General features: G+C 38.8%; 1 protein-coding gene across 2 annotated transcripts in view; it reads left to right on the top strand.

Annotated features, from left to right (window-relative positions):
* Window positions 1-12,247, top strand: part of HOMER1 (homer scaffold protein 1) — a 139,068-nt gene extending 126,821 nt beyond the window's left edge. Inside the window, exon 9 of one of the 2 annotated variants that reach the window (XM_019968099.2) lies at window positions 6,895-12,247. In XM_019968099.2, coding sequence (XP_019823658.1) covers window positions 6,895-6,981 — 87 coding nt within the window. In that variant the 3' untranslated portion in view covers window positions 6,982-12,247. Of the gene's footprint in view, window positions 1-3,719 lie in introns of both variants that reach the window. The other variant, XM_019968098.2, reaches the window with a different exon arrangement.
* The last annotated feature ends 5,144 nt before the right edge of the window (window positions 12,248-17,391 follow it).

Here is a 17,391-nt window from a genome sequence, read left to right as displayed (position 1 = left end):
TTCTATATCCTTACCATTTTTTTGTTCCTCTTGATCTGTCCTATATTGAGAGGAGCATATTAACAACTCTTTTCAGTGTATTTTTTTCTATGTATCCTTACAGCTCCTGTAGTTTCTACTTTATAAAGATGGCTACTTGTTTCTTGGTACATAAACATAATTGTTGCGTCTTCATTGTGTTACGGCTTTTAGCACTGAAGGCATCTTTCTTTGCTGCTTTTTGTATGGCTGTCACAATGCCTGCCTGGTATACCTTTGCTCATGTTATTATTTTTGGACTTTCTAAATGAATTTCCCAGTGGAAGGACCTTTTATTTTAGGATTAGCTATCCCCCGGGGTCTCTTTCTCTTCTTATTTTTTTAAGGGTCTCTTATTTTTTTAACTTGTGGTGATCTGAGTCTTCCCTGCTGTGCACAGGCTTTCTCAGGTCGTGGCGAGCAAGGGCTCCTCTGCTGTTGGGCGCAGGCGCTCAGCACGTGGGCGCAGTAACTGTGGCACGTGGGCTCAGGAGGTACAGCTCGCCGGCTGCAGAGCACAGGCTCAGCAGCTGTGGTGCAGGGGCTTCTTGGTGGAATCTTCCCAGACCAGGAATTGAGGCAGATTCCTGTCCACCTGGTGGCTCGGAGGTTAAAGCATCTGCCCATAATGCGGGAGACCTGGGTTTCATCCCTGGGTCGGGAAGATCCCCTGGAGAAGAAAATGGCAACGCACTCCAGTACTCTTGCCTGGAGAATCCCATGGACAGAGGAACCTGGCGGACTACAGTCCATGGGGTCACAAAGAGTCGGACGTGACTGAGTGACTTCATTTCTTCTTCCTGTCCACCATACTGCCAGAGAAGTCCCCTTTTTGTTGCTTTTACCCTCTCTCCCCAGAAACCCTGCCTCTCCAGGTTGCCTCCTCAGGCCCTGTGTACACTGAGGCTGCCTCGTGGAGGCTGCTCTGGTCCACCAGGACTTTTGTTTTCTACCAGCATCTTGGCACTTTGAGTGGCCTTTCTCCTTCTTTGGGTTATTAGAGTTGTCTTGGGTGTTCATTCTCCTCTTCCCTCTTCTGTGTTTCCCCCTCAACCCTGCTTTGCCCTCTGCAAAGAGTTAGAGTAAGAACTTGAGAAGTATCCCCACGAGAAGTTGGTGCTTATATCTCCTAGTTATAGGTAACTGTACATTTGCAGTTGGAGAAGGCAATGGCAACCCACTCCAGTACTCTTGCCCGGAGAATCCCATGGACAGAGGAGCCTTGTGGGCTGTAGCCCACGGGGTCACAAAGAGTCGGACACGACTGAGAGACTTTCCTTCTCAGAGCCTAGTTACCTGGAAGACATCTCAGTAAATAATTGTTGAGTAACTCTTCTTCAAAATATGTGTGTCTTTTAGTCATTTTTCTGTTAAATTATTAATACTTATTTTGATGATCTGTGTATGATCATGTTTGATCTCTGTGAAGCTTAATAATCTAATTGGACAGTAATATATCTAGTAAGAGTTTAAGATGTGAATCAGATATCAATAAAGACAAATTTTGTAGCTTTTACTTAGATTAAATGATGCACGATTCAAATTTACAGAAAATGAACCTGACCTGGTCCCATTGATGGCGGTAATAATTGTTTAATTTTTTAATCACTCAAGTGTTGTAGGCTCCATATCTAACAAATACTGAGCATGACCTTCTGTCCACTAGCATTTTATACTTTCAGTTATTGCCTTCGAAAGCACTCAAAGGGATTTAGCAAGTTCTGGCCTCAGTGTTTTATCAGTGCTTTATCTTGGTGCCCTGACACATACTCACATATCAGTTAAAGAAGAAAGGGAAATAGGAGCACAAAAATCATAATAAGCAGAAGAATGAGTTGCGAGGGGGAGTGAAAGTTACGAAGAAGGGCTGGAAAGTATAGACAGAAGATAGAACTGGGACATGCCACCAACCAGGTTGCTTCATCCTGATCTTACATTGTCTGTTCTTCCTCTGGGATCTTATTCTCTGCCTCAGAATAGACCACAGCACCAACAGCATCATGTTGGATCCCTTTTGTTATAGGCCTGGTGAAATTCCTTCAATCGGAGAAATGGCTTAGAGCACAAGAGTCCTGGAAAAGAACAGTGCAGTTTTAATAGCTGGGGGAGTTTGGTGTTTTGCTTGCTTCCACTGAAAATGTTTGGCTGTTTCATTGATTGGCAAGGAGAACAAAGAAGCCTTTCACTTTTTAAGGATGGCTTTAGAGGGCAAACTGGGCGATGCCTGGTAAAGTGGGTGTTTTCTCGTGAATGATATTTGGTCTATTTTTACAGTTGGAAACATTCTAATCTTAAGCTTCTTGTTTGAGCAGGTCAGAGAGCGTGCTGTGGAATTCTTACATTTGATCCCAGGGTCTGTTTACTCCCCTATGGTTGAGACTTCATGAACTTGGCTTCTGAATTTATAAATATCTTATTGGTTTCAGAATCAGCTGTCAGTTTACTTATCTTCACCTTGTAGGTGATTTGAAGGGAAAAGATTAGAAACCTGGTTAACATCTAATAATCAATACTTTAGACTAGAAATCTCTAAGGTCTTTCTTTAAAAGTCGTTACAGCCGCACTATCCCTCTTTTTATATTTTCCCAGGCTCTTGCGACTTATCTGTGGTGTCTTTGCTTGAGGCTTGCTCTTGGTTAAACATGTGAATGTTTTTTTGTGCTGGGAATGCTAACTCAATGGTTCCTTTCCTATATGTATTCAAATCAGTTTTCCAGTTATTTTTCTTAGAATTTAAGTTTGCAGGCATTGTAGGATGAGTGGATTTTGGAAAGAAGTGTACGTAGCCCCAACAACCAGAGGGTTTCCTGTTTTCTGTGTGCTCTTTTGTTCCCGTCATTCACCTTCACACACACAGCTTTGCCTCCTTGTCGTTAGTGCACTGCTTCAAATTCCGTTATTTTCGTTTAACATGTACCAGATGCTTTAAGTAATTGTTTAAAAATCTACTATCCTTTAGATATAGTATATAGTAACTTATAAATCATTTGTAAGTACGCCAGGAATTCTGGCATTTGTTTTTAAAGTTTAAAAAATTTTTGTTGTCATGAACTTTTGGCTTTCCTTTTGGCGTTGTTTTCTTCCCTTAATCCTCAGTATACTGGAGTTGCTTTTGTCTAATTCTCTTACATGTACAGGTATTCACTACAGTTTTTAACAGGTGAGCTATGTTCTCTACCATACACATTCATTTGATACTGAGGTGAAACGAAGCATAATTAACATATTCAGAGGATCCTAAAACTTATTTGAGAGAGTCATCTTTCTCCAGCATTGCCAAGAAAGAGAAAAAATTAATTTGTCTTTTTTTTCTGCCTGCTTTCACTTGAGATTGCTAACAGTGGTGTGTGAGGAGAAGGAGGTGGGCACAAATAGAAATGAGACGTACCCAATCCGCAAAATGGGTCAGCAGCCCCACCTTGGTATTTGAAGTACTTAGACTAACGTTGCCTTCATGAAGCAGGCAGGAGGAAATTTGTGCTCGGGGACAGATGGATTCATGAGCAGCCAGTCAGTAAAACTACATGGATTTCTTAGATGGCACAATCTGAAAACCTCCTTACATTGTGTTGAGATTCAGAAGCCCATCCTGATTATCAAACTGCATGGACTTATCACAGTATTCTAATAATAAAAGTTATATTGTTTCTTAAATCTTCAACTGACACACATATATATATATCACACTTTTGTTTCTAAAGGAAGTAGAAATTCGGAACAAAGACCTGGAGGGACAACTGTCTGACTTAGAGCAACGTCTGGAGAAAAGTCAGAATGAACAAGAAGCTTTTCGCAATAACCTGAAGACCCTGTTAGAAATCCTTGATGGAAAAATCTTTGAACTAACAGAATTACGAGATAACTTGGCCAAGCTACTAGAACGCAGCTAAGGAAAGTTAAATTTCAGTGCCAATTGATTAAAAAAGATACTGTCTCTCTTCATAGGATTGTTTGGGCTCCACATCAAGATTGCACAAAAAAAATTTGAATATCTCTTCTCCACGAGGAGGATCTTTTGAAAATTGAAATTGTATATTTCAGTGTAAATTTTAGAATTCAGCTTGTAGCTAGTTGGGGAAAAAAAAAAAGAGATGAAAAACTTGAACTACAAATTACCTCCATGTATATTATTGGCCATAGTTAACTAGAAAGTTATAAATAGACACTTAATGCAATCTTTTTTTCTGATATTAGCCAATGGGAGAATTAACAAATGTCTGGGTCACATCCCCCTTTTTGTGTTCAACACAGTGAAGGTTATCTGCTTTTTAAATTAATTTATTTATGATATCTAAAGCTGTGTTTTGTGCAAAAACTTAGTGATGAAAGCCCTGTCTTTTGTTGTAATCTGAATAATTTCTCAGGATATTTTTGCACTGCCAAAGGCAGTGCCATTACCAATTAATTCTTGCCAGGAGTGAAAGAGAGCTGCATCTTTAATTGAAACATACTATAACTGGGTGTATAGAGTTCTTCCCTTTTTTTATACTGGAAGATATTTCACTCTGGTGACCGCTCTGATACACTCTGGTGTTCTCTAATCTTATCTGCTGTATAGTTTACTTTTCCATATCGATTCCATGTATTTATGAAAAGATACTGTCTCCCATTTTATTACACATTTTAAAGCCAACTAATGAAGGCAGCTGAGTCCCTCCAAAATTTTTCTTTTTAAATTTCTAATAAATTTGACACACAGTACTGAAACATAGCAGCCCGTCACTGACGGTCTGGTCTAGCAATGTTAAGTATATTTACAGAATATGCAGTTACATTTATTTATATATTTTGCAAGAAATCTTTTCTGAATGATTAATGCATTTCAATTTACAAATACTAATGGTTGTTGGGGAACTGTTTATTATAGATCATTTTAAGGTGTATAGCTATTTTAAAGGCGATCCATTTCCATCAAGCAGCCAATCAGAGGACTATTGGGATTGGAGCCGTTTACTCTGTCTGGGTCTTCACACCAACCACATCTCTAGTCAATCCTCATAAGGCAATATTCTAAACTGTTAACTAGGCATTTCAAAAGAGGAATTCAATTCAGTGGGCTCTCCTCAGTGAACAGGTTTTAATGTTATTTTGATGTAATTTTAAAGGACTTTTAGCAAACATGCATTTCTTTATATATTTCTTTTAAGGAGCTATTTTAAAAAGTAAGTCAAGTGCTGTCTAGTCTGCTTATGGAGTAAGAATTGCATCAGAGTCCATATATTCTTGCTGTACAATGCTTGTGATGTTGAGGAGGGTTCTTTTTTAAAGTGTATGCTTGAGTATCGACTCCATGGAGTCTACAAATGCACTGACTTTTTGTTTGTACCCCCAAACAATTGAATTGTTAAGTACAAAATTAAGCTGATTAATCAATTTGTAACCATTTTTTCACTCACACAGCTACTCAACACCAGACAATTTTGTTTTATATATGTATGTGTATGTATATAAATACATACATATTAATTTATATTAGAGTGAAAAATAAATGGTTTGTTTCTAAAGTTAGTTTCTAAAGTGAGTTTTCAGGTGTCTCTGAAAAGTTTTTATCAGACACTTAATCATCATGTATTATATGTGCTATAATATCATGTATCTCCATCTATTTTAGGGTATTTTCCTCACCTATTTCTTGTAGGGAGGATAATTTAGGTACACAAGCTCAGAGCCATTTCTCTGATAAATCAGGTAATAAAATTTATTTGATTGATGGAATTTTGAAGTAGATGTGACTTTATCCATCAGTTTCTGAGTACAGAGCACCGTATTTTAATTTAAATAGGGGATTTAACACTAGGGATCAGGGAATTTAGTTATGAAGAGTTAAAAAAATTAAAGAAAAAAAAACAGTATTAGCTATTGAAATGGTAAGTGAATTATTTTAATGATGTAATAAGATATTTTTAAATTTTGACATAGTTCTCATTTAATGGGAAAATAAGTCACCAAAATGTCTCCACTTGAATTGTATTGATATATGAGACATGTGTGTAATTCAATATATACATATACTCATATGTATATACAGAAAATTATTTTTAATATTTTCCTACTGATATGAAATTTAAAATTGGAAATTTTGTGAGTTTTTTCCTTTCCAATAGAGTCTACTTTTTTTCTTTTTTTTAGTGATTTCAACAATTTCTTGAGGGCTGCACCTTTAAATTCCCAGATTGTCTTTGGACATGTATAGTATATGGGATAAGGTGGACACAAATGCACATATAAATAAAATCTTATTAAGACTATTTTAAACACTCATTTACAGTAGGAGAGTACCTAGAGATCATCATCTACAAGTCATAATTAGGCCGTGTGCCTACCGTCATTTTCTCCATTTCTGTATTATATAAATAAAAGTTTGCATATTAAAATTTGATTTTTTTCCCAGAGACAAATATTATATAATGTATCTATATTTAGATCAAACTGTGGTAATATATTTATCAGAAAATAATGTTGGGGGGCTATAGCCTGAACATGTGGACTGGAAGTGACGCAGGGAGGGAGAGCAGAGATTGATCCCATTGTGTATAAGTTATTATATGATGACTGAATTCTTGTACAAAAAAACAACTGAAAAAAAGAAAAACAAAAATACAGTTTTTATTTTGAAATACCTTTGTTGTTCTCTGAAGAATGTACTTTATCTTTTTCTCCTTCAGTCTTTTACAGATGTTTTTAAAGAAGCATTTAAGTAACGGCAGCATTTACTTAAATCTTACAGGTGCTACTGGATTTTGCATTAGTATGTTACGTTGTGAAATCCTAACTTTGACATAAAAGGTTTTATAAGTATTTCCCTGCCTGGAAAATTAGTTTTTGTTTCTCCTCTCTCTTTTTCCTCTCTTTTTCCCTCCCTCTTTCTTCCTGCAGATTACAAAAGGCCATGAAGTTGCACCCCTTCTGTCCCTATGGGAGAACTCCAGCATCGCCATAGATTTAATGTTTTGCTGTCATTGAACGATTGAGAAGCAGTTAGAGGAAAAACTTACACCATTTTTTCAAGTGGAACTAAAAGAGACTCTCACAACTGAACCACCGCCACCTTTTAAAACTCATTTGTCTGCCTTGTTAAAATTAAATGTGTTCTTCCGCATGCGTGCTCCAGCCTTCCGTGTCTTACGTAACCCTGGAGTGTGTTCGGCCGCTCTCTCCTTTCTGCCTCTCTGACAGCTCTGGATTGGGAGGCGAGACGGAGGGAATACTTGTTTGGTGGCAGTGGTTTATTGTCTTTCTTATGTATAGAAATCCTTTTGTTTGATATCAAATGACTTTAACATCCTGATATTGTGATTGAAGCCATGAAATAGTCTTCATTGAAATTTTCTCTTCTGGATTCTTAGCATTGTTCCTTTATCCTTTGTGAAGTCAATTAATTTATATAAATCTTAAAGAGGAAAACTTTCAGGTAAGAAGTGGTTGAGAATGACACATGTAAGAAAAACATTTCTCCAGTAAGATACTATGCTATAATCAGTATTTGCTGTAAAGATAATTTTCATGTGAGAAAACATTTTAAAAATTGCTAGAAAGGGATCATTTTGGAATGGAAACAGATTTATCGTTCACCTTACTCTAAATTGTGTGAATGTATTTTTTAATAATATTCATGTTAAATTGGACCTTACCTTTTTTTTTAGCCTTTTATTTTGTACTGGAGTATAGTCAATTGGACCTTTAATTTTTATGGCAGTTTTTCTCTGTGGGAAACTGATGTATCGTTGTCACAGAAATAAGCATAGTTAATGAATTGAAGAAATGAATGTTTTTCTCTTTTTGTTTATATATTGTAAAATAGCTTCAAATAACTAACAATTTTACTCAAGAAAAGACTTGATCAGCACTACACTGCCACGTGATTTCTGCTTAGTATACTAGATAAAAAAGAACGGAGTTGTTTTTACCAAAAACAGGTGATCCAGGGAGAGAAATTGCACCCAGAATAGGAAAAGGCCATAAGCTCCCAATAGATTTCTAGTCAATTCATTCATCTCTGTAAGTACCCTTTTTATCTTTTAGATTAAAGCACACATTCCAGAGGATACCAGGAGAGTATGGGGAGAGGAGAGGATATTTTTTGTGAAACCAGGACCAGCCAAAGAGTAGGAGCATAATGCCCTCCGTTTTAATCTGAGACACATCAGGATAGCCAGAGTAATGTAAAGTGCTATTTCCTACCTTGCTGCTGCTTTTAACTAAACAATTTGGGATTGCCCTAATGAATTTCAGAGGCTTTCAAAAGATCCTCTCATTTTTGCCTGTCAGGATTTATAACCTAATATGATACATCACGTTCAGAACTCAGCATTCTGTGGCATTCTGACCTACTTTGTCGATTATTTTCACGTCAGATTTACCCAGGGACAGAAAGATTACTCTGCTTTCTCCTAATAAAACCAAATTAAGTGACAATGGGTGCCTAGTAAATGCAAAATTAAGCCCATTCTGTAATATAGAGAAATTTTTCTGTTTTTAGAAAAATTTCTTCTGTGGGTATTTTTTCTAGCTACATTCATTATTTTATCTTGTTGTCTGTGTTTTATAACTATGTTACTATATATGCATAAATATATAGTAAGTCATATCTATATGACTTGTATATATGACTTTTTGGGTTATTATACCTTAAGTGGAATGACTGTTTCAGAAAACAGGGCTAGAAGTAAATGTTTTCTCAACAACTTCAATATGAAAGCAAATAGAAATAGGTGTTTGTTGAATATCTGCTGTGTGACAGGCACTGCACTAACTGTTTGATATTCATTTCTGCATATAGGGTCCCTGCCAGGGGTGTTCCTTTGGAGGGGGGATGCAGGGGAAAGGCCCAAATGATTGCACCTGCTGTGTTCCCCAGCAGTCAGTCTGGCTATCCTGTCCACTGTCGAAGGTGGAGATCTTGTTCATGTTGCTGGTACAGTTTTCCCCTCGAGCTTGCCTGCCTTACCTCTCTATAATATCTCTGTTAGGACACTTCCTAACTATAAATCTTGTATTTGCTTTTCTTGAACTTCTTCCTGCAGCCTCCTTTGGTGTTCACAACGCCTGTCAGTCAGTTGCAGGTCATACTTTGTGAGTGTCATATTTAGCAGTATGTTTTACTCTCCAGTTTTTTTAATTTATAGACTTCAGATAATCCAAGGAAAGTAACTTTCATATGCAGAATTTCAGTCTGTAAAATTTAAGTAGCAAACTACTTATGAAGGTCTTGGGGAGACAAATTACGTGATAAAGTTCCTAGCAAAATAAGTTGTAAACCTGTAAAACTCCTCCCCCAACACTAAATTAGTAGCTAAGCAGGATGTGGGTTTTGCAGTCAGCACTGGGGAACTTTGTGGCCAGTTCTGGTTCCACAGAAGTTAAAGCTTCTTCAGGTTGATCAAGACATTCCATCAGCCACAAAAGTAACTCATGGCCCTGGGTACTTTAGATGGGGGATAGCCCTCATATAAAGGAATCCTGTATTGTGTCTTTTTTGCATCTGACTTAATGTTTTCAAAGTTTCCATGCTGTGGCTTGTATCAGAATTTCATTCCCTTTCAATGCTGAGTAATATTCCATTGTATGGCTATACCACATTTTGTTTATCCATTTATCTTTTGATGGATCCTTGGACCAGTTCCACCTTTTGGCATTTGTGAGTAATTCTACAATGAATATTCATACACAAGTATTTGAGCCATGCTTTCATTTCTTTGAATATATACCTAGGAGTGGAATTGCTGGATCATACAGTAACTCTATCTTTAATCTTTTAATAAAGGGTTGAGTTTGAACTAGAATAATTTAAAAGTCTTATGGAGCAAGGTGCCATCTCATTGGGAAATCACAGTTGTGGGGTTAGTATTTGTTAACAGACCTGTAAGTGATCCATTGGCCTCTTAAGTTGTGCCTTCAACTCTCTTAAACCTAAAACATAAATAATCTAAAACATCTGTTAAGCACCTGCTCTATTCCAGGAATAGAAACGCAAGGAGAGATGCTTGTCCTTTGGTGCAGAACACAGTTCACAGAGCATAAATGCTATGATAGAGAGGAGCCCTAGTATGAGGGGGACCAGAGGGAAGAAGAGTCAAGAAATCTTTCCCAGAAGAGGTGATCCCCAACCGAGTTTTGGTGGAGGAGTGGGGGCTAGCTAGTGTAAGAAGGGGTGTGAGGGAATTGTCGAGAGTGTGGCATGTGCAAAGACTTGGATGGATGAAAGCATTGAGGCATTCAGAAAATTAGAATGCGTTCGTATACTGACACATAGGGTGTTAGGGAAGGGTGTATGGCAAAAGATAGCGATTGAAGAGTAGGCAAAGGGTAGATCAGGAAAGACTTTTTAAGCACATGAAAGATTTGGGTTTTATTCTGTAATAATCTGGAGATATTGAAGGATTATTTTTGTAGAGAAGTAATGTAGTGTTAAAATACATGGTTTAAAAATCTGGGTATTGAGACTCCCCTTGGTGGTCCAGTGGTTAACTCTGTGCTTCCATTACAGGGGGCATGGGTTCGATCCCTGGTTGGGGAACTAAGATCCCACATGCTACATGGCATGACCAAAGAAAGAAAATAGAGTCTAGATAGCTCTAGAGATCACAGTAGTCTCTGTTAAGAGGCTCCATTATGTGGCTCTGCTGGAATAGAGAAGTTGAAATGGATTCAGAGAGTATTTGGGAGATAGAATGAGTACGGCTTCTTGGTAGAATCAGTAGATGGCAAAAAAAAAAAAAAAAGGAGAATACAGGCTGATTCCTAGCTCTCTTGAGTTGGACAACCAGGTGAACAATCCTATTTACTGAGACAGTGAATTCAAGATGGGGAATGGCTTAGTTTTGCTGAAGGCAAGACAAAACAAGATGAATGATGGGTTAGATCTGTTTTAAGTGTAAGATACCTGTGGAATATCTGAGTGGAAATATGATTCTAGTTGGGGCTTAGGAGAAAAATTGATGAGCTGGAGATAAGCTATTTGAGGATTGTCAGCATATGTAATTATAACTGAGGGCATGGAAAATGGGGTGATTACAAGATGAAAATGTTACTTTGGGCCAGGTGTAAGACAAGAGCTTGGAAAGAAACAGAAGGAATGACCAAGAGTGCTGAGTAGATGGCCAGAGCGGGGGACTCGTGGAAGCCCAGGGTGGAGTTTCAGAAAGCCAGGTTTCACATGAGGTTCAAAACGCTGACATATCAACTCTTGCCTTGAGCCAATGATATTCCAAGTATGTTCTGCTGAGACCTTTCGTTAATATTTGCTTGATACATTTTAACATAAAATTAAAAATGAACAAACTCAGATATGCAGTTTATAACCTTCTAAAACGTTGAAATCTGGCAAACATCTGCACCAGGTTAACTGTTTTTGTGCAGATGCCAACATAAACATAAGCATAAACATATCTCTGGTAAACTGAAGAGCATCTTGGTATTTCAAGGTGAACTATTAAAGAACCACTACCATTTCTTAATGTGAATCAGAAATTTCTCAAAACTGTGCAACCGAAACAAAATATAGAAATAGGATCAACATACGATAATATCTGTCTTCTGTAAACCTCAAATGCTGTTTATGAAAATAGCTTCACTTTTCTTATTGACGTATTATTAAATTAAATGCTACATACCATTCTGTTAATATATTGGTTTTCCATGAAGCTGTCATTTCTAAAAAGCTATAGGGATGGGGAGGGGGGGTCACTCTTTCCAAGTAGAACTTGGCTTATTACCTTTTCTGTGGCTGAGCCGCCTCTCCTCAAAGTCAAGTTCTAGAAGCTTGAGTGTATTACATGTATCTTTTTTAAATGTGTTATTTTGATATTGAATTCACCACTAGGACCAGATGGCATTTGTGTTTTCATTGCTGTAGAAAGTTTAGAGAGTTAATATTTCTGTTAATCTTAAATGATCCTTACTCTTTTTCATATTGATTCATAAACAGGTCACTGTATACAAATTATCTCTGGTATAAATGATCTCAAACGAGGACAACAACAACAAAATATTCTCTGTACTTGGTTTTAGAATGCTGTATGGTATATTTGATTTTTATTTCTAGTTTGAGTTAAAATTAGCTTGAATTCCTTGAGTAGACATGACTTGCACTACTTAGGCAACAAATTAGAGCATGTTAGATATTCCAGGAAGAAAAGAGGAGCTTCTGGTTTTCAAATTTGGCTCCAACTAATCCATAAAATTTGCAAATCACTTGTGAATTGTCAAATAAACTCTTCCTTTTAAACCACTTTTGTTCATATTGTTCTTATGTAGTGATTAGTCCTGGTCTCCTTTGGCAGAGCCTTTATTTTAGATTATGTCCTGTGCATTAAAATCCCGGGTTATATATAATATACGGAACATCACTGTCTATGGCACACGTCCTTCTCACAGCAGCTCACAACCAGTTTTCACAGCAGTGTTGTGACTTCAGTGTTCTTGTTATCCCCATTTTATCGATTTTGTAGAGTCTGAGATGCAGCACCATTAAGAGATGAACCAAGTAAGAGGCAGAGCATGGAGCAGAGCACAGGTCCTTGGCCTGTTCATCCTGCTCCCTTCCCACTGCGTCGTGTCTGAACTGTGCACAGCAGACCTTTTGTAAAAAGGCAGGTACAAACTTCACCAACTCATGATATTTAACGAGTAGTACTTAATGAGAAAAATCGTTTTTTCTTTCCAAAACATTATGTTTTTGAATACTTATCTCTCTGCTTCTCTCCTTTGTAAGGAAAAAAATCCTTTATTTTTCACTTAAATTATGGAAGTGGTTCACATATGCTTTCCTTTTGCAAATATCTTTAATAATACAGATAAAGCAAAAGTCACCCTTGATCTTTCAGTTCCAGTCCTAGAAATTACTACTATCATCTGTTTCATGTATAGCCCTTTAGCATTTTTATATGTATTTGTATACAGTATATATGTGTTTATAGAAATAACTAGTTGTGTTTGAGGGGAGGCGGTACATCAATCTTATCAAACGGTATGTCTTGTTACACAATTGCTATTAATCTCTTGGGAAGATCTGTCCAGGTTAATACACATAGACTTGCCTGATGCTTCCTAACTCCTTCAGTGTATTGAGTTTATGGATGGGTGACGGTTTATTTAAGCATTTCCGTATTTACTTGCTTTTTTGTTCTGCCCCTTCTTTCAGACCCTGATGCTATTAAGTTAAGTGCTAGAGGTATTCAAGATTGTTTACTACCCAGTTACCAAACGTTCCACAGTGCCTCTCATGTCCATAGTAAGAATGAACTCTGGATAAATAGCCTTTCCTGAAAACTAAAATCCACACAAAAAAATTCAACTGGTCTTGATGAAAATCCTTCTGAATCCTACATTCAACACCTAGCAACAAGCTTCGGACATAGTCGTTGCTCTTGGAAATGTGCTGAGTGACTGAACATGCTTACTGCCATAGAAGAGAGGACTCTTGGTGTAAATGTTCGCCTTTGCGTAGTGATTGGGTATACCAGCTGTCCAAGGCCAGCATCTGGGTCTGCCTGGAGGACCCCAGGTGTGTGTAGGACAGTTTAAAACTCAAAGTGCTCTGCTTAGAGCCTTCAAAGCAGGAAAAAAGGACATAAGTTTAAAAAGGAAAGGAGAAATGAGAAGATGCTTAAACTGTGGTGTGTCCCAGGAGTTTAAAGACTCACTTTAACCTCACTTTATAAGACTCACTTTTCCAGGAGTCTTTTGTCACCTTAATGGTGGCTTTGCTTCTGATCCATCCCCTACCAGGTGGCTGCTCACTGAGTCAAACATTTTATGAGCACCTGCAATGTCGCAAGGAGCTGTGCTGGGCCCTAGGAGTGCAAAGATGGTAAGACACATCCCCTACCTCGAGAAGATTATTCTCTAAAATGAAGGAAATGTGTTAGCCAGTAGGTGCAATACAGCATGAACCTTATCATGAAAGGAGTTATAACTTCTGGGGAATATGCAAGGAGTAGGGAGATAGAGTCATTGAGGAGGGGGCCTTTGAGCCGAGATATAAAAGGGGAATAGCCATCTACTTCGAAGATCAGGTGGATGGGTGGAGAGCCGAGCAGAAAGGCTCATCACAAGAACAGAGCTGTGGGCTCCAATTCAGTTTCCTGCTCAGCGGCTTCGCTTGGAGCACCAGAGCAGATGGGTGGACAGACTCCAGATGGGACCTTAGTGTGTGTCCTCTGCAGTTCTGACTTTTCCTAAGGGGAATGAAAAGCCACCAAAACCTCAGAGGAGGAAAGTAATGGGACTAGATTTACATTTTAGAGAAAGGAAGTCACTGGCCACAGAATCAAGAACAAATTCAAGACTATGTGAGGTGATGGGGTGTTAACTAACCCTACTGTGGTGATCATTTCACAATATATACATGTATCAAATCATCAGTTGAACACCTTAAACTCACACAATGTTACATGTCAATTGTAGCAATACAGGTAAGAGACTAAAAAAAAATAGGAAAATGGAAATGAAGTGAAAATAGCTGAACCAAATACCAAAGATATTCAAGAGATGTGTTTTGAGATGGTATGTTGAAAGTTTTAATTTCTGCTTCTTTTCTGGCATTTATTGCTCCTTTCCCCCACTTCGTTGCTGTTTAGTTGCTAAGTCGTGTTTGACTGTCTTCAACCCCATGAACTGTAGCCCGCCAGGCTCCTCTGTCCATGAGATTCTCCAGGCAAGAATACTGAGCAGGTTGCCATTTCTTTCGCCAGGAGATCTTCCCAGCCCAGGGATCAAACTTCATCTGCTGCATTGGCAGGTGGGTTCTTTACCACTGAGCCACCAGGGAAGCCCTTCTCTCTGCCCCTGCCCCCCAGTTCAGGCAACAGCACAAACATCCTCTTCTCTGGCCCTTGGGATTGGATCACTACTGTAGTAAAGAGAGAGTCAACTCTCTACTTTTGGGTTTCTCCCCTTGAATGATACCTTTTTAAAAAGACACCCCCGTCCCCATGAAACAAGGAAGAGGAATTGAAGGGAGAGAGGTGAGGAAAGGGTGGTAAGAGTCACCAAGAAGGCCTGAGCGGTGCCTCTCCTCCCAACACACCAGCCTGAGATCGGAGTTTAGCAAACAAATACATGAGTCTGCAGAGAGGATGGAGAACCAAAGTGCAGAAGACATCCAACTGCCTCAGTTTCCATGCTTTGCCTGGAGGTTTCTTGGGGGTCCAAGGTGGCCAAGGGAGGAGCTGAGGATTTTCCCCGCCTCACCCTCAAGCAGTCACGTGCCACCAGCAGAGGAGCCAGTGAATCAGACAGAAGGTCACCTGCATGGATGTGGCACCAGCGAGCAGATGGACATTGGTGGATGCTGATTTGGAAGCATGCGAGTGACCAGGGCCAGAAGGGACCCAGCTGTGTAAGCAAACGCAGCATCAGCACAAGTGGCTCAGTAACCAGGACCCGCATTTCCCTAGCCCCCCAAGTGCTTGATAATGAGGTGAACTTAATTGAAATTGCAGGGAGGAGGTGGTTTCAGCTGGGGAACTCTGATTGGCTGGGTTTATCTTAAGTTGACAAAACCTGTTTCTGCTGCTATACAGAAGGTATTTTAGAATAACATTATATTGTTTGCACAGTCTAGCTGTGGCCTGGGAACACGTATCCGCTAGCAGTACACATTGTGGGACTTCGTAACTGTCTGGAAGAGCGCTAGGTTCCTAGCCTGGGTCTAGAGAAAGGTAACTGCAGTGCCTGGTGACCCTGAGGTGCTCCTCCAGAGGCTGTACGGACCTGATGCTTGGGAGGTAAGTGCAGGCTAGCGAGATGAGTTTGAAAGTTACCAGAAGACAAGCGATTGGTGAAGCGGCGAGTGGATGAAGGTGGGTAAGGAGGACAGGACCAGAGTCCTGGAAGCACTGACACGTAACCGAGTGTGCAGAGAAAATGCAGTTAGACGAGCCTATGAGGAAAGGTCCAAAATAGAGAACTAACAGTGGATACCAGATAATCAAATTGATAACTCATTTTTAAAAATACTAAATCAATAGAATCCAGCCCAGGAGAGTTCATGGGTACAAACTAAAATTCTTTGAGATATCTCTTATTATCCAGGAAGTTATCTTCCTCATGTCCAAACTTGAGGCCATGTTCTCGTTGCCTGAAGATGTCAAGATTCCCTCTGCCAGGGCCTAATTCGTGTTAAAATGGCAAAGCCTTACTTATTTCCGTAGTGCTCCTGCAAGGTTGATCATGGTTCATGTATGCAGAGAACATTTCTGCATGTTATGCCAAGGAGCTGTCAGGATTTTTCCCCCCACTATCTTACCCAGTTCCCCTTTTAAGAAAAGATCTCTCACAATTTATTTTCAGAGATTAAGACTAAAATATTTTTTTGTTCTTTTGGCCTGGGCTTCTTATTTCTAAGCATTAACAACTACATAAATCCATTATTCCCTTATCACCCTGGCTGCCAGAAAGTTCAAGACCAGATTTTGGGCTTAATTGCTGTAGGGCTCCTCAGATAGGGATTCTTAGAATTCTAGATTTTTTTTCTTCCTTTTGGCCCTTATTTATTAGTTTCTATTTTCTGTTTTTTTGTTTGTTTGTTTGTTTGTTTATTTGTTTGTTTGTTTATTTTATCAGTAGTTTGGTTTTGTTATACTGGTCTGATGTTACTTATATTTTTATAATAAATTACTCCATATCTTTTTATATTTTTTTAGTTTGGCAGAAAGGATATGTCATCATAATTTTTCAGGGTTTTTTTTTAACCTGTATGTCTAAGGCTGACCATTGGTCTGTCAGTAACTGCTGTCTTCATTTATTATTTGCAAAGTTCATTCTGTTGAATAATCAGGGCATCTTTTTTCTCCATGAAGTGAAAGTTGCTCAGTCGTGTCTGACCCTTTGCGACCCCATGGACTATCCAGTCCATGGAATTCTCCAGGCCAGAATACTGGAGTGGGTAGCCTTTCCCTTCTCCAGGGGATCTTCCCAACCCAGGAATCGAACCCAAGACTCCCACACTGCAGGTGGATTCTTTACCAGCTGAGCCACCAGGGAAGCTCTTTTTCTCAATAGTCAACTCATATATTAACAACAGCAAAACTTAAACATGTGATTGCTTGATGATATAGAGCATTTAAGAAAACAAGGTAACCTTAGTGAAGTGATAAAAAGCTTTCCTTTTTCGTCTGTCCGATATCTTTCATGGCCATGTTGGTTAGAATGATGTCCGCTAATCTTACAAGTCATTGATATAATTTTTTTTCTCCATATTTCATGTCAGAACTGATGACAAGCTTCTCACTCTGACTGTTGCCTATCACAAGCAAGAACTCAACAGAAGTAAATAATAGCATCGATTCCCCTGTACTGCTAAGTCCGTAACTGCGGGCGTGCATTCATTTGTCACGTCTGTTGGACTCTCACTTCTTTTTTAGGTGTCAG

This window comes from Bos indicus, chromosome 10 (assembly GCF_029378745.1).
Source record: "Bos indicus isolate NIAB-ARS_2022 breed Sahiwal x Tharparkar chromosome 10, NIAB-ARS_B.indTharparkar_mat_pri_1.0, whole genome shotgun sequence".
Taxonomy (NCBI): domain Eukaryota; kingdom Metazoa; phylum Chordata; class Mammalia; order Artiodactyla; family Bovidae; genus Bos; species Bos indicus.
The sequence above is the reverse complement of the archived record's forward strand: the minus strand, read 5'-3'. Positions and strand labels throughout refer to the sequence as shown.